This window comes from Chiloscyllium plagiosum, chromosome 28 (genome assembly GCF_004010195.1).
Source record: "Chiloscyllium plagiosum isolate BGI_BamShark_2017 chromosome 28, ASM401019v2, whole genome shotgun sequence".
NCBI lineage: Eukaryota > Metazoa > Chordata > Chondrichthyes > Orectolobiformes > Hemiscylliidae > Chiloscyllium > Chiloscyllium plagiosum.
Window position 1 is genome coordinate 31,568,557 of NC_057737.1, and position 18,370 is coordinate 31,586,926.

Genomic DNA, 18,370 nt, shown 5'->3' on the forward strand with positions numbered 1-18,370 from the left:
TTAACCTGTAAATGAAGGAGTGTTACCATACATAAGAAGTTGAAGAGTCTTAGCATAAGAAAGCAGCAGCCTCAAGGACAGTCTATGCACAGACACCCACAGCATAGGATACTTAGACTGGTAACTCAATATTGTGGTATTGGCTTAAAGCAATTGGCTTAAAGGTTCCATGCTCCCATTAACAGGAGTAGGGATTCAACTCCTCACAAGAAAATAAGTGAGATTAGGAAGTTGCTAGTCTAAAACTGGCAACACCACCTCCCATTATTATTATGCAGTAGTGTTAGTGAGATCTCACACTTCGTACTGGTCTGTACATCCTACATTAATGCTCAATGTAGTCAGTTTTGGAGGGAACTCCAAAAAAGGTCTTCTGCAAGTACAAGTCAATACTCCACCAGTATTGGTTTGTATGTCCATTTGCAAGAATTCATTGGCTCAAAGTAAATAGGAAAGTGATCCAGAAAACTTACTTGGGTAAAGTACTCGACTGATCATGCCTGGTAAAACCATCAGGTACATGGGCAAAAGCTTTATGTAGCCACACAGGACACAACCAGCCTTCACATGTGTCAGGTTCTTAGCAGCAAGACAACGCTGGATAATGACCTGTAAAAGTAGGATAAGATCTTCTTGTTAGAAACATCTCAAAAGAAGAGATTCCATTTTTTTTTCCTGGGGAATTCCACATCAGCTGAGGTGTCAAGTACTCCTAGCATATTATCATATACATTATAGGTTAGATACAGATTAAAATGATCTCTGCATTACCCTGTCAATCACTCTGCGCTGAGATACAGCAAAGATTAGATAAAACTTTTTCTACTCTCCCCATTCAGTAGAGTGACCCTGATTTTGGATCGGGAGCCCTATTTTAACAGTGTGATGGTTTCTCCACCACCCACTTCCCAGCCTCATTGTCTGTGTAGCATTTCATTGTTACATTTGAGCAGTTTGTTTTTAATACCTCCTGCCTTGCCCCAGTTTTACCCTTCAAGTTCAATGAACACACACTTCTCAGTGGCTTCTAAACTTCCCTGCACAATCCTCAATTTTTTCAGGTTTCCATCACCTGTATCCTGCTTCATTCCTGAATCATTTTGCCCCTACTTTCAGGCTTTTCGACCCTGACCTTCCTGCTCTTGCCTATCACCTCTGTTCTTTGCAAATGGCACTCATGTTCGTAGGACTCATCTGCCACCCCTGGCCAATTTCATCCCTGTCTTTCCAGGTCGGCAACTTATATTTAACCATAAAATGTAATATCCTCCTTTTCCTTTTAGTTCAATTAAAAACACACAGATATACTGTATCCTGTCCTTTAAGTAGAACTCAGTTCTCTCAGAACCAAACCAGTAATGATCTGTAATGCTAGACCTTTTACTTCTTTACTTTTCTAATCTTTTTCCCTAAGAATTTGTTCTTAAGCATCTGTACCTAAGATGATGCTATAATACTGCGATTTGTAAACATGCCAAAATGTCCATAGTACAGAGGAGGAGGTGCTGGATGTCTTAAAACGCATAAAGGTGGATAAATCCTGAGGACCTGATCAGGTGTACTCTTGAACTCTGTGGGAAGCTAAGGAAGTGATTTCTGGGCCCCTTTCTGAGATATTTGTATTATTGATAGTCACAGGTGAGGTGTCAGAAGACTGGAGGTTGGCTAACATGGTGCCACTATTTAAGAAAGGTGGTAGGGAAAAGCCAGGAAACTATAGGTTGTTGAGCCTGACATCGGTGATGGGCAAGTTTTTGGAGAGAATCCTGAGGGACAGGATTTACGTGCATTTGGAAAGGCAAGGACTGATTATGGAGAGTCAGCATAGCTTTGAGCGTGTCATGTCTCACAAACTTGACTGAGTTTTTTGAAAAAGTAACAAAGGGAATTGATGAGGCCAGAGTGGTGGATGTGATCTATATGGATTTCAATAAGGCATTTGACAAGGTTCCTCATAGTAGACTGGTGAGCAAGGTTAGATCACATAGATCAGACAGAGGGTGGTGGTGGAGGGTTGCTTTTCAGACTGGAGGCCTGTAACCAGTGGTGTGCCAAAGGATAGATGCTGGGTCCACTGCTTTTTGTCATTTATATAAATGATTTGGATGTGAACATATGAGGTATAGTTAGTAATTTTGCAGATAACACCAAAACTAGTGGTGTAGTGGACAATGAAGAAGGTTACCTCAGAGCGCAAGGGATCTTTATCAGGTGGGCCAATGAGCCAAGGAGTGGCAGGTGAAGTTTAATTTAGATGCATTTTGGAAAGGCAAATCAAGGCAGGACTTATACACTTAATGGGAAGGTCCTGGGGAGTGTTACTGAGCAAAGAGACCTTGGAGTGCAGGTTCATAGCTCCTTGAGAGTAGAGTTGCAGATAGACAGGATAGTGAAGAAGGTGTTTTTCATGCATTCCTTTATTGGTCAGAGCATTCAGTCTAGGAGTTTGGAGGGCATGTTTCAGCGGTACAGGACATTGGTTAGACCACTTTTGAAATATTGTGTGCAATTCTGATGTCCCTCCTATTGGAAGGATGTTGTGAAACTTGAAAGGGTTGAGGAAAAAATTAAAGAGCATGTTGCCAGGTTTGGAGGATTTGAGCTATAGGAAGAGGCTGAATAGGCTGGGCTATTTTCCCTGGAGCATCAGATGTTGAGTGGTGACCTTATAGAGTTTTATAAAATCATGAGGGGCATGGATAGGGTAAATAGACAAGGTCTTTTCCCTGGGTTAGGGGTTGCGGAGTAGTGCAGAACTAGAAGGCATAAGTTTAGGGTGAAGGGGAAAGATTTAAAAGGACCTAAAGGGCAACTTTTTCATGCAGAGAGTGGTGCATATATAGAATGAGCTGCCACAGGAAGTGGTGGAGGCTGGTATAATTACGACATTTAAATGACATCTGGATGGGTATAAGTAGGAAGGATTTAGATGAATATGGGCTAAGTGCTGGCAAAATGGGACAAGATTAATTAGGATATGTGGTCGGCAAGGACAAGTTAGACCGAAAGGTCTGTTTCCGTGCTGTACATCTCTATGACTCTATAAAATGTGACAATAAAGCTAATTCATCTTAATCCAAAATGATTCTTTACTGCCAAGGGTTTACTTCTGTTTTTGTCCTTTCACAGTCTGGGACCTTTTAATCTTAGAAGAGATTATCATAGTGAGTTTCTCTTTCCCTGGAGATTTGTCTTCTAATGCAAGCTAGGCGCACCTTTAAGCACCATCTTAATTCTGGATGAAATCTTTTCAATCTGAGCACAAGTTCCCAACCTCATTCCTCACTGGTGAACAATAGCATCTTGTTGCCTCTTGTTGCTCTCCCTCTCCGTGATCATGAGAGAATAATCTTGCAAATGAAATTTTTTAGGGATTTTCTGAATGTTCCACTCTCAAAGTCCATTCCTAAAGCAACTGGCATCATTCCTAAAGCAACTTGTATATGGTTAGAAATGCTACTAAGCAATCTTGAGAGCCCGACTCTACTATTTTGGACGTAAATGGACAGTTGAAAACACGACCCTTTTTAGTTCAACATTCTCAACATGTTTCTGAGTCATTGGAAACTCATAGTCTAGCCACTGTTTGTGCACAGGTTCCTGTAATTGTCTTCAAATATAAACATTTAGCACCTTCTTGCCTGTTGAAATATCTGAGCTCCTTTCTATTTCTAACAAGCATACCATTCAGGCTTGCTGTCCTTAACACATGTTGTAATGCACGTCTGGTTACCTAACATTGGATACAAACCCAAGTCCCAGTGTTGAAAGAACAAAGTTACTATTGCAGGGTCTCTTATGTTTTTTTTTCAAAAGAACTGTGATTCAATCACTCAGCAACCTGATCACTACACCAGAACCACACTCCGACGATGGTAATGCCGAAGATTAATCCTGGCCACGGTAGGTCACCACTGACAGCATCTCGCAGAAGGTTGTATGAATCAGCACGAGGAAGGTAACATTTGTCAGATATGTTATAGCTGAGAGGATCTGTTGAATCATGAAGGCTTGGCACAGCTTCTTTGTACTTGGTAAATAAAGCTTGGTAGCCTCCAACTTCATGGAAAGCTGTGGAAGGTGGGAGAGGAATCGACAGGTTAATGCTGGAATCTTTTTACACTTTCCTTTGGAATTCAGATTTCTCTGACTAGGAATTACCTTTTGTGTCTCTGCCATCCACTACCCTGGGTACCTGAATATCTCTTTTTCTTTTATTTCTTAGCAATTAGACTGAACAAAATATTTAAGGGATAGCATGTCCTCACTTTAAGATGCCCAAGTAAACTTTACTATGTTCTAACATTCTTTCTTCTTTGCACCTGTTTTTCCAATACTTTGACACTTTTGTTTTCTCATTATTTACATGTATCATTGGTGTTGGAATTGAGCGTTAGCATTAGGTGTGTGTAGGCAAGTTATATTCTAATACTCAGCTCTAAGGCTCCCATTCATCAGTCCTCCTCACTCTGCCTTAAATCCCTTAACAAATCTCTATCCTATACTATCCATTCCCAATTGGATTTGCTTGTGTCACCTACACCCTTAAGGAGACTGGTAATTTGATCTTTGTGGATTTTGACTCCCACTGCCTGATATCTATTAAACCCAGGATGTGCTTGTGTTCTCTATGCCTTAATCATGTTTACTCCTTTTAATTGCTCTGAAAGCAGGCTACGTTAATATTACAAGAGATTATGATATTTCCATTGTGTACTGCATTTTTTCCCAAGAAAACATATGTAGCATGAAGAACAATGAGAAATACATTCTACAATTAGTATGCTATCTATCATTCTGGTTGGTTGCATAATGTAGAAGTTGATTGCTTAATGAAATGTAAATACACTTCTACCCGTCTTCATAATTATGCCAAAGGTAACCTCTTTTGCAACTGCTATAGAATGTAAGTGCCTCTTAATGCTGGTGTCTGACTTTTAAAAGCTTTCTTTCAACCACTGTCAAAAGAGTCTTGTTAGTATCTAAGATCTAGATGCTTTCTTAAAAGGTCAGGCATTAATAGCAAATTGGTCATTGCTTGGCATCCGTGCAAAACAAATGGCCAGAAAAAAGCTTAACTGCCTTTTTGTCCAACAGTCAACATGGAGCTGCATTGAAGGATGTGTGCATTTTAGGCAACCTTTATTTATAATGTATATAAAAATCTGTTCAAGTCCAATTGTTTTCTGTGGAAAGGGCTCAAAGCATCTTGAACCATGAAAAACATGAGTGGACCCAAACAAAAGTACTTATCGTGTTGTAGTGATTGTAATGAGGTCAGCCAGCTGGGCCTCATAGAATATGAATTTCCTGACTGGATAATGAAGTGATTTACCTCTACTAGACTAGAGTAAACAGGCTCTATTAATACCAACCAGGAAAGAGGACAGAGCCAGTCAGATTTTTTTTCACCAAAATAAGGATCTATCATGCGACATTGGGCTATCTTGGGTAATCCCATCCAGGCCAGGGGTTGGTGCTCCACACACTTGTGGCTTTGGGACAAGGAAATCAGACAGTGCTCGAATTCCTAATCAAGGAACCCCTCCTGGGAAGGCCACATGAGCCTGTTGGGTACTGGCTGATTAGCGATATTATCCATGATTGAGTGACCTGCTGACATTATCTGGACTCCTATCGAAGCTTGGGTGAGGTATCAGAAGGTGAGAAGTTTTTTTCCGGAACCTGTCTCCAGAAAGAGAAAGCAATTTCAGAAGTTACTTTCTTATGGTATCAGTAGAGTCTGTTTAGATAGGAACTTAAATAGCGTGGAAAACATCACTAATCAGCCAGTACCCAACAGGCTCATGTGGCCTTCCCAGGAGGGTTCCTTGATTAGAAATTCAAGCACCGTCTGATTTCCTTGTCCCAAAGCCACAAGTGTGTGGAGCACCAACCCCTGGCCTGGATGGGATTACCCAAGATAGCCCAATGTCACATGATCGATCCTTATTTTGGTGAAAAAAGCATCTGACTGGCTCTGTCCTCTTTCCTGATTGGTATCAATAGAGCCTGTTTACTCTAGTCTAGTAGAGGTAAATCATTTCATTATCCAACAAGAAGAGACTCTTGCCTTAAACAAGGCAACTAGATAAAAGATACACTGGCACAATAGGCATTCTTAGTAAGACTAAGGGATGATCTCAATGTTACATCTTGCTCCTCAAAATCCAAATCTGTTCCCTGCCTGATTCGAAATGACATTATCATATTGGATTGTGCTTAATGTGTTCCTCAACATTAGCCCTTTTAGAGTCTGACACATTATACAACTGCAATCTCAGCCATTCCTCTTCTTTTTACCTCAATCACTTAATAGTTTAAATTTAGTGAAAAGTCAAGGGCAGTTTTTAAAACCCTATTTTGAAAGGCACAAAGCGTGACTCACTTACAGTATCCCATTAGTACAAAAGCTCCAGCAATGATCACAAATGTCTGCACTGTATCTGTGTACATCAGTGCGGCCAGGCCCCCTAGAATCAATTAGAAATAAATGTTAGCTTTGCACAGAAACAGGACTTTTTTTAAAATTAACATAATTGGGATGGTACCCAAACCACCCCTCTACCCCATCCCATGCAACCCCTTCTTTTAATCAATTTCACTTCTTATATAGGATGTTACATTAATTTCATGCTGCATTATGCATTAATAGCCATCCCCTACCACATTAAGTCACTAATGCATCTTCATATGAATACTGTTACTCCTCAATCTCTTACCATTGTCAAATTCTTCTAGCATTTGTTACATAATTGTCTACTACCATGTAGGAGGTTCTATTCAGGTACATATTCCATCCTGCTGATTGTTTGTTTCTCAGGAAACAGGCTCCCAATGTCTGGAGAAGACAGACCACAAGGGAATAGTGGGTTTTATTTGAAAGAATAGACTGTCGAGCTCGAGGAGAAATGAGGGGAATTTGCTCGTAGATAATGATGAGCTTGTTGAGCCCATGCCAGCTGCAGATAATAAGCAGTATCGATATGTTCTAAAGTATTTTAAAAGACTTAGCTGCCGCTGAACTCCAGACTATCTTTGTTTTGTCATCCTGTCCAAGTGTTGTACATCTGCTTTTCCTAGTCTCAATTAGTTGTGAAGGGATGGTGATGACAGATCATGTATCCATTGCCCTACAACGTTTTACCCAGTGGGCAAGGGGGGAACAAACTCAGCAGAGATCTCTGCACTATTCTTGTATCATTCTTCCCCACCCTCAAAAATCCTAAAATCTTTCTGCATTATTATTCCATGCAGAAGCTCAGAGGCCTTCACCTTGGGGGATCGTGATCATGGTGGTGAGAATATTATCCATGATGAATGATAGTGAATAAGGGATTTGTAGGCAATGAGGATTTTGATGTTTCATGGCAAAGGCTGCATTCTCTTGGCTTCAGAAGCAGCAGATTCAGATTTCAAGGGGCCTGCTCTATAAAGAATGAACATAATGCTGATGAGCAAGCACTGAGATCAGTCTTCCATGATGAGCAGTATATGACCTCGGTCTTCACTTGCTGCACTGACTTCATATCCTGTAACTTCAAGAAAGCTTTTGCCTCACTACAGAGATCCATGAAGCACGTGAGAGCTTCATTCTAGTCTGTCAAGGTTTCTCCATGCCAACATCCCCAACAAAATGGTCTCTCACCCTCACCAGAGGGGCATTTCTGAATCCCTGGAGGCCATACAGCTCAAGCTTGAAGGAGCCCTGAAATCAGGTCTTCAGATTTTTGAGGTTGGTTTGTGAAAAAATAGTATCTTCGGTATTTCAACGTCAGAGTATCCATCCTTTTGATAAATAGTGACCATGATCTGTGCAGTTAATTTAAACCAATGTGATAGAACTATGACTCAGTAATGTTACTCTCAGCTCTAAATCAGAACGTTAGAGACAAAAAACCTGCAGATGCTGGAATGCAAGATAGACAAGCAGGAGGCTGGAAGAACACAGCAAACCAGGCAGCATCAGGAGGTGGAGAAGTCAACATTTTGGGTATAACCCTTCTTCAGGTCTACCTTGGATTCCAGCATCTGCAGTTTTGTTTTTGTCTCTAACCAAGTTTGTACCACTATGAAGTCTCTTCAAAGGATGCCCACTTTAAAGAAGTTGTCTGCCTCCCTTAGACATGCATTCAGGGAGTCCCTTTCTCACTGCCACAGGCCATGAGCTCTTTAGCCCTCTAGCTCTTTGATCACACCATGAAACAAACTCGCTACTACAGCCACCTGACATTCCTTAGCTGCTGTCTTCACAACCATCTCATTCCTCAAGACTACAGGTACATTTTAAACCCTCCAAACCTGGACTCACCATTGATGCTCCATACTTGCAATGCCTTCAATGCCTCTACAAACAATTCTCACTCCTGATTCTCCATTCTACTCTCTCGGCTATGCGGAGGCACCTCAATTCCCCCAGCTCTGAAGAAGGGTAACACCTGAAACATTGACTTCTCCCCCTCCTGATGCTGCTTAGCTTGCTGTGTTCTCTTGAGCCATAAGGTTGCAGAATTCAAGCCTTGAGCACTAATAGCCATGTAATCTAGCCTGATACATCGTCACAATACCGAGGGAATGCTGCACTATTGGATTCTAATAGGAAAGGTAAAGCTATATTGTTTGTTTAACTACCTTCTAATTGGCGCATCAGTACCTGAGATGTATGTCTCTGTCATATGACTGATATTGTAACTAGTTGAATTGTTTAAATGTACAATTCTGGGAGTCTCATTTATTGCTATTTGACCTCCAAAGGGATCACAGGATTCCAGGCCAAAATGGCAGCCTGCCTTGGATCCTTCAACTCCAGATAGAAGCCAAACTTCACTGGGTCTAGCTCACCAAGAAGCTAACATAAGACACTCATGTTGAGAAGTTATGACTCATGTGAACTCATTGTTTTTCAATACCTCTGGATTTACCAAAACCTGTACTTTATAACCCAGACCCTCACCTGTCTTGACTCTCTTAATTTCCAGAGTGCTTGTGTGCGTCAATGGAGTAGCAAAGCAATTCTTCACATTTTAAATGTCTGATACTCAGCTTTATTTTCGATTTCATCTGAAAGGATTTTGCTGTGGGTTTATTTCAAAAGTTGGAAACTGAAAATCTATCAGTCAGGTGTGGAAGTAGAACAGGAAAAGAGTAATATGACCAAAGGAGTAAATCTGTCAATGGTTTAAGAGTGGTAAAGCAATTATAAATGTAATGACTTAAATTTATATTTACCCCTTTTGCCTGTGACAGGATTGAGAGGTCATGCCTGGGACTTGACTTATGAAAGTGGGCCAATCAGGTGACCAAAAGGACAAAGATTTGACGACATTCCAAAATTTTAAAACAAGCCTAAATTGGATTGAAGGAAGTCGATTGGAAGTTAATCGAAACAATTCAGTGGCTGAGATTGTTTGTAGACAGGATCCACAGCAAACCCTTTAGACCTAAGATTAGAAAAATGGTAAATTTTGATGCAAATACACTTTTAAAGCAAGGAAATCTGACATGGACATCCCTGAGTACTGATCAGTTAAAAACAGTAGCTGGGGAGCAAAGTTAAAATTACCTGGAAAAGCCAAAAAGAAGTGAAATGCTCCAGATGTTGGTTGAGCACTTGTCCTCAGCCCACCATTGGAACACTTAGATGGAGGGTTAGAGCTGGACATTGAATATTGCCTCATTGTCCAGCTACAGCTGGGAAAGCTGAGCATACAGCTGAAGTTTAAAGTCAGAAAGGAAGAGGAAAGGAAGTGCTTTCAAGCTCTCAATTGGAACTGGAATTATAGGTTGAGAAATAGAAATATTTCTGAAGCAGATAGAAACTATTAAGGGAAAACTTATGGTCGCCTCTTTAGTAACAATCTCCTTGCCCCAGGACAGAACCTTGAGGGTCTTAAATATGTAGTATTTGTGACTAAATTTGAAGAGGATGAGGGACAGTCCTTTTTCATCACCTTTGAAGGGGCAATGCAACAGCTATGATGATTAGAGGAAATGTTGACCATTATGATTCAGGATCAGTTAACCAGGAAAACTCAAGAGGTTAATTCCAGGCTGACCCCTGAAGTGCCCATTGGTTATTAGCTGTCATCTTTGGTGCGTATGAACTGGTCCCAGATGTCTATCACAAGCAATTCTTGAAAGCTTGAAAGAAACCCAAGGAGAGCTAGCTGGAGTTTGAAAGGTGAAAGCAAATCGCTTTCAAGCAATGGGGGTGGGTTCTGTTCAAATACAGTGCATCGATGATAATTGTGGGTGCTGATATTGCTGGAAGAAGTTAAAAATTGCTTCCTCCACTTCCCCTTTGCAGCCTGGGAGGTGCATTTGGAGGAGCAGAGGATACCCACAGTGCGGGATGCAGCCCTAACAGTGGACAGACACAAACTCACCCACAGGCTTGAGTCCCCAGCAAATTCTTTTCAAACCATCTCTAAGAATATTGGAAAGATAAACAGAGTTAGCTAGGTAGGAGAAACCCTCTGACCAGAAGGGACAATCCAAAGGTGGAAAAAGCCCTCCTACAGTCTGTAAGGAGACCCAGCAACAGAATCGGCCACTCCAGACCAAAATGCTGGAAGCTGAAAGGGAAGTCTGTGGGACTCGTAGGAATCTACGAGATCACTCCGGAGAGACGTGACTAGCAGGGGATGCAGAACCCGTGCTCAGTAGAGTTTTCTCTATGTGTGCTCAACTCAGGCAAACTCCCAGAAAGCCCCTGTTCCAATAAGGAGTCTTATCCTTATTGGAACAGGGGCTATTATACGTGTCCCAGAATGTAAGCCTTGATAAAACAAAGTGTAATTACACAATTCCTCATGTCAGGTAGCTTTGTGTACCAACACCATATCCCCCACAACACCCCCACCACCACCACCACCTCTACCTCCACAGCAGGGGACTGGGTGGAATATGCATGTCTCTATCTGACCGTGGAATGCACCTACAGTCCGGCTTAATCTTGCAGGGAATGATCATGCGGATTATTTCAGAGCACCAGGGACAGGGATAGATTTCCTACTCAGGATGGCCTGCCACGGGGATTTAGAGGACCCAAACCCATTCTAGATGAGTAGTAGGCCAATTTGGGCTGAAGTCCTCTTTTCAAATTTAGAGAGGCCTCAAGGAAGTTTCGATATAGGCCCATAACTGGTGAGTAAACTGCTTTACTCGGATTGAATAGATTCCCACCCACCAACCTCTCTCCATGAGCCAGGGGATCACAGAAGGTATGGGACAGAACTGGGATACAAAAGGCCCAAACCAGACATGACTTTTCAAAGGAAAGGGCAAATACATTATAGAACCCTCTTTTCATAATTAATTTTAATTTTAAGATTAATGATTTAAGCAGTATTTTGTTCGAAAAAAGTGGAGAGTATAACTATTCCACCCCCTGTCTAGCTAACATCATTTTTCCAAATTGAGCAGGTGACCAGGGTGTTTCCCAGATAGACACATGGACAATGAAGGAAATGTCTCACCAATTGGATTATGGGTAGGAATTGGATTCTGGGTAACCCAAGATGGAGGATGGCAAAATTTCTAGCTGTAATAGCTGCTCCTTTTTTGAGGTGTTTTAGGTGTTAAAGGTGATTTCCTCAAAATCCAGGAGCAGCAATTACTGTTTTATATACTGTTGCGTTGTTTTGGAACTTTGGAGAAAAAAAAAGTCAAAACAACAGCACTTTTAAGAGGGAGAAGAACAGACAAAGGAAGCACATGGTGAGGTCAGTGCAGGAGAGAGAGAGAGAGAGAGAGAGAGAGAAAGAAAGAAAGAAAGAAAGAAAGAAAGAAACCCACATTGCTAACTGACAGAGTTAGCAGTTACTGCCTTTGTTGTTGAATTCATGTGTCACTTGACATCAGAGTGCATCTGGGAAAATTAGGAAACAGTGAAATTCACATCTGATCTTGGAGGAACCCGTTGGGAGAGGTCACAGCACAGAAACAGATAAGTAGATGTTTTAAGCATGGCCTTAAAATAAGTCTGCAGGAGTGAGTAGAGAGGGTTCTTTTTTGATTATATGTTTTATTGAGCTATGTCTTTTTATTAAACTTTAAAATATAAGCCATAAGTATTAATTTAACTTGGAGCAGTGTTTTGTAGAGGAATATTTTCTGGGTCTGTAGATCAAAAGAAGCAAAAATGGCCCTTCATAGAGTGATACACGCTTCTTGTCGGATGTGGGAGTTTAGGGAGACTTTATGGGTTACTGAGGATTATATCTGCAATAAATGCCTATCAGATCGAATGGATCGCTTGGAGAGGGAGTTAGAGGTAATGGGGATCTGGTGGATGGCAGTTATAGGAGGGGGGAAATCTCTCAGATACAGTCACATTGATGGGTAACTCCAGGAAAGGTAAGAGACGTAGGCAGGTAATGCAGGAGTCTTCTGTGGCTATCTCCATTTCAAACAAGTATGCTATTCTGGAAAATGTAGTGGTTGATGGATTCTCAGGGGAACGTGGCATGAACAGCCAAGTTTCTGGTATTGAGACTGGCTCTAATGTAATGAGAGGTATGCCAGGTTTCAAGCAATCGATTGTCTTAAGGGACTCTCTAGTCTGAGGTACAGACACATGTTACTGTGACCAGTAGCTAAAAATCAGAATGGTGTGTTGCTTCTCTGATGCCAGGATGAAGGATGTCTCAGAGAGGGTGCAGAATGTTCTCAAGGGGGAGAGGAGCCAGCAGGAGGTCATTGTCCACATTGGAACCAACGACATAGGAAGGGAAGAGGTTGAGATTCTGAAGGGAGGTTACAGAGAGTTAGGCAGGAATTTAAAAAGGAGGTCCTCGAGAGTAGTGATATCTGGATTACTCCCGGTGCTACGAGCTAGTGAGGGCAGGAATAGGAGGATAGAGCAGATGGCTGAGGAGCTGGTGTATGAGAGAAGAATTCACATTTTTGGATCATTGGAAGCTGATTTGGGATAAAAGTGACCTGTACACGAAGGATGGATTGCACTTAAATTAGAAGGGGACTACAATACTGGCAGGGAGATTTGCTAGAGCTGCTTGGGAGGATTTAAATGAGTAAAGTGGTGGTGGTGGTGGGGTGCCCAGGGAGATGGTGAGGAAAGATTTCAATCTGAGACTGGTACAGTTGCGAACAAAGGCGAGTCAAACATTCAGGGCAGGCAGGGACAAAGCAGAGAACAAAGTAGGACTAATAAATTAAACTGAATTTATTTTTATGCAACAGGCCTAACAGGGAAGGTAGATGAAGTCAGGGACTGGTTAGGAACATGGGACTGAGATACCTTAGCAATGACAGAAACATGGCTCAGGGATGGATAGGATTGGCAACTTAATGTTCCAGGATACAAATGCTATAGGGATATAAAGGGAGGCAAGAGAGCAGGGGGAGTGGCGTTTTTGATCAGGGATAGCATTACAGCTGTACTGAGGGAGGATATTCCCGGAAATACATCCAGAGAAGTTATTTGGGTGGAACTGAGAAATAAGAAAGAGATGATCACCTTATTGGGATTGTATTATAGACCTGGAAATGTGTTGCTGGAAAAGCGCAGCAGGTCAGGCAGCATCCAGGGAATAGGAGAATCGACGTTTCGGGCATAAGCCCTTCTTCAGGAAGGGCTTGTATTATAGACCCCCTAATAATCAGAGGGAAATTGAGAAATAAATTTCTAAGGAGATCTCAGTTATCTGTAAGAATAATAGAGTAGTTATAGTAGGGGATTTTAACTTTCCAAACATAGACTGGGACTGCCACAGTGTCAAGGGATTAGATGGAGAGGAATTTGTTAAGTGTGTACAAGAAAACTTTCTGATTCAGTATGTGGATGTACCTACTAGAGAAGGTGCAAAACTTGACTTACTCTTGGGAAATAAGGCAGGGCAGATGACTGAGGTGTCAGTGGGGGAGCACTTAGGGGCCAGCAACCATAATTCTATTAGATTTAAAATAGTGATGGAAAAGGGTAAACCAGATCTAAAAGTTGAAGTTCTAAATTGGAGGAAGGCCAATTCTGATGGTATTAGGCAAGAACTCTCAAAAGCTGACTGTGGGCACGTGTTCGCAGATAAAGGGATGGCTGGAAAATGTGACACCTTCAGAAACGAGAGTCCAGAGAAAGTATATTCCTGTTAGGGTGAAAGGAAAGGCTGGCAGGAAAAAGGAATGCTGGATGACTAAAGAAATTGAGGATTTGGTTAAGAAAAAGGAGGAAGCATTTGTCAGGTATAGACAGGACAAATGTGAATCCTTAGAAGAGTATAAAGGCAGTAGGCGTATACTTAAGAGAGAAATCAGGAGGGCATAAAGGGCAGGTATAGACAGGACAGATCGAGTGAATCCTTAGAAGAGTATAAAGGCAGTAGGCGTATACTTAAGAGAGAAATCAGGAGGGCATAAAGGGGACATGAGAGAGCTTTGGCAAATAGAGTTGAGGAGAATCCAAAGGGGTTTTACAAATATATTAAGGACAAAAGGGTAACTAGGGAGAGAATAGGGCCCCTCAAAGATGAGCAAGGCGGCCTTTGTGGGGAGCCACAGGAGATGGGGGAGATACCAAACGCGTACTTTGCATCAGTATTTACTGTGGAAAAGGACATGGAAGGTATGAAATGTAGGGAAATAGATGGTGACACCTTGCAAACTGTCCATATTATAGAGGAGGAAGTGCTGAAATTCTTGAAACGCATAAAAGTGGATAAGTCCCCAGGACCTGATCAGGTGTACCCCTACAACTCTGTGGGAAGCGAGGGAACTGATTGCTGGGCCTCTTGCTGAGATATTTGTATCATTGATAGTCACAGGTGAGGTGCCGGAAAACTGGAGGTTGGCAAACGTGGTGCCACTGTTTAAGAACGGCGGTTAAGAACAAGCCAGGGAATTATAGACCAGTGAGACTGATGTCGGTGATGAGCAAGCTGTTGGAGGGAAACCTGAGGGACAAGATATTCATGTATTTGGAAAGGCAAGGACTGATTAGGGATATTCAAAATGGCTTTGTGCATGGGAAATCATGTCTCACAAACTTGATTGAGTTTTTTGAAGAAGTAACAAAGAGCATTGATGAGGGCAGAATGGTGGACGTGATCTATATGGACTTCAGTAAGGCGTTCGACAAGGTTCCCCATGGGAGACTGATTAGCAAGGTTAGATCTCATGGAATACAGAGAGAACTAGCCTTTTGGATACAGAACTGGATCAAAGGTAGAGAACAGCGGGTGGTGGTGGAGGGTTGGTTTTCAGACTGGAGGCCTGTGACCAGTGGAGTGCCACAAGGATCGATGCTGAGTCCACTACTTTTCATCATTTTATATAAATGATTTGGATGTGAGCATAAGAGGTATAGTTAGTAAGTTTGCAGATGACACCAAATTTGGAGGTGTAGTGGACATCAAAGAAGGTTATCTCAGATTACAATGGGCTCTTGATCAGATGGGCCAATAGGCTGAGAAGTGGCAGATGGAGTTTAATTTAGATAAATGTGAGGAGCTACAATTTTGGAAAGCAAATCTTAGCAGGACTTGTACAGTTAATAGGTTCTGGATCAGTGGTGCTGGAAGAGCACAGCAATTCAGGCAGCATCCGAGGACAGGCAAAATCAACGTTTCGGGCAAAAGCCCTTCATCAGGACATTTTGCCTGAAATGTTGATTTTGCCTGTCCTCGGATGCTGCCTGAATTGCTGTGCTCTTCCAGCACCACTGATCCAGAATCTGGTTTCCAGCATCTGCAGTCATTGTTTTTACCTTGTATAGTTAATAGTAAGGTCCTCAAGAGTGTTGCTGAACAAAGAGACCTTGGAGTGCAGATTCATAGTTCCTTGAAAGTGGAGCCACAGGTAGATAGGATAGTGAAGACGGCATTTGGTATGCTTTCCTTTATTGGTCAGAGTATTGAGTACAGGAGTTGGGAGGTCATGTTGCAGCTGTACAGGAGATTGGTTAGGCCACTGTTGGAATATTGCATGCAATTCTCGTCTCCTTCCTATCGGAAAGATGTTGTGAATCTTGAAAGGGTTCAGAAAAGATTTACAAGGATGTTGTCAGGGTTGGAGGATTTGAGCTGTAGGGAGAGGTTGAATAGGCTAGGGCAGTTTTCCCTGAAGCGTTGGAGGCTGAGGGGTGACCTTATCGAAATTTACAAAATCATGAGGGGCATGGATAGGATAAATAGATAAAGTCTTTTCCCTGGAGTGGGGGAGTCCAGAAGTAGAGGGCATATGTTTAGGGTGAGAGGGGGAAGATATAAAAGAGACCTAAGGGGCAACTTTTTCATGGAGAGGGTGGTACATGTATGGAATGAATTGCCAGAGGAAGTGGTGGAAACTGGTACAATTTCAACATTTAAAAGGCATCTGGATGGGTATATGAATAGGCAGAGTTTGGAGGGATATGGGCCAGGAGCTGACAGGTGGGACTAGATTAGGTTGGGATATCTGGTCAGCATGAACGAGTTGGACTGAAGGGTCTGTTTCTGTGCTGTACATTTCTATGACTCTATGAGTGGGTGGGATTTAGGTAAATACAGCCTGAGTTGATCAGCCACATGGGGGTAGTAGTGTCTCAAAAGACATGAGCTAGGTCGAGGGGCCAATTCATAGCTCATGAATATTTTTAAGGGTAGCCAACAAGAGTTGAGAAAAGAGACCGGAGGATGTCCCACTAGAAACTTCAGCTCAGTGGCCCAGTTATAATATCCTTGGCCAAAGAACAGTGGAGTGAATTGACCCACACACCCCACCTCAGGAAATGTACTCAGGCGTCAGATGTACTCTTCTAATCATCCATGATGCTTATCTGGGCAACCCCCCACCAATAAGTCCTTTTCCGTTTACCCCACTCCTAAGTCCAAGGATGGAGTGTTAGAGTAGTATCACCCGTGCAACAAAATTCAGTCAGGGATAATTATTATTCCTACTGCCTTAATGTTTGTACTTTTTCATTGTTTTCTTTAAAATAAATGAGAGAATGATTGTATTTCTTCTTGATTTGTGACCCTCTTCTCCTCAAGTATACTTTTAAAAATTGAGATAAAATTCATTTCTTTCGAGGATGAAGGGTTATCATGGCAAGAGGTTATGTAAAGAAAGTCCTCAGAAAAGTTTATTCTTCATTCTATTTTTGTTTAAATGTTGTTTCTTTTAAAATAGACAGTATTGCTGGCAATCACCAAGGCTGATCACATGAATATATTTTCAGCAGCTCTTGAACTCCCTGCATTGTATAGTACTTCCAGCTAAGGCTGACACAAAGGACTCAAAGGTGAGCTGTTTGCCTCAAACCAGGTGTGTACAAGAATAAACATCAAGTCCTATCAAATGAATGCGAATGCTTTTACAGTTACCTGGTCACTTCAAAATGGACAGTCTAATGAGAAAGGTAAAACTATAGTGCTACCTTAACAACATTCCAATTAAGCCACTGAGATAGGCCATCTGTATCTGATATGCCTGTCCTTCTCATATGACTGAAATTGGAACAAGTTGAATTACTTAAATGTTCAATTCTGGGAATCTATTTCAGTTGCTGTTTGACCTCCAAAGGGAGAGTAGGACCCCAGGCCAAGTTGACAGCTTACGTTCGACCCTCCATCTCAGTTGCTGTCTGGACATAAGCCTACACTTCATCTGCAAGAAGGAAAAACTAGCAGGCACAGTTCATGAAGGAAACTATTATTTGACCCTGACTTCCACAAGGTTCCACGAGTAAACTGATTTTTCTTTTAAGACCAAAACTTACAATTAGCAACTTATCCTCTCTCCTGTCCCTTTGTCCTTAACTTCCAAAGTGCTTTTGTATATAAATAGAATAGCAAAGCAATTCCCTACATTCTGAATATTTTTTTAATAAATCCTATCTTTGATTTCAAACTAAAGGAATCTTCTGTTGGTTTACTTCAAAAGTTGTAATCCAAAAACTAGGGTTTAGGGAACACATTTTGGTTTACTTCAGTAGTGATGGGAGTGAAAGACCCCAGTTTGATTAATCTCCTGTAGCTTAACCTTTTGAGTTCAGGTTTGATCCCGATGAATCTACACTATAGTTCCTCCAAGTCCAATATATTCTTTCCAAATTATGGTTCCCAGAAATGCTCATAGTATTGGTCTACCTACAACCTTGTATAGCTGAAGCATGAGTTCTCTCCCTTGTATTTGGCACATGGAAGAGAGTACAATGAAGGGTATATAGATTAGTCTGATCTTAGATGAAAATGTGTTGCTGGAAAAGCGCAGCAGTTCAGGCAGCATCCAAGGAGCAGGAGAATCGACGTTTCGGGCATGAGCCCTTCTTCAGGAATGAGGAAAGTGTGCCCAGCAGGCTAAGATAAAAGGTAGGGAGGAGGGACTTGGGGGAGGGGCGTTGGGAATGTGATAGGTGGAAGGAGGTTAAGGTGAG

General features: G+C 41.8%; 1 protein-coding gene across 2 annotated transcripts in view; it reads right to left on the reverse strand.

Annotated features, from left to right (window-relative positions):
- The window catches only part of LOC122564089 (syntaxin-1A), a 375,281-nt gene that overhangs the window by 17,612 nt on the left and 339,299 nt on the right, over positions 1-18,370 (reverse strand). For both annotated transcript variants that reach the window (XM_043718624.1, XM_043718623.1), the window contains 3 exons: positions 6,393-6,473; positions 3,842-4,071; positions 474-609 (listed from right to left, as the gene is read on the reverse strand). In XM_043718624.1, coding sequence (XP_043574559.1) covers positions 474-609; positions 3,842-4,071; positions 6,393-6,473 — 447 coding nt within the window. The remainder of the gene's footprint in view (positions 1-473; positions 610-3,841; positions 4,072-6,392; positions 6,474-18,370) is intronic.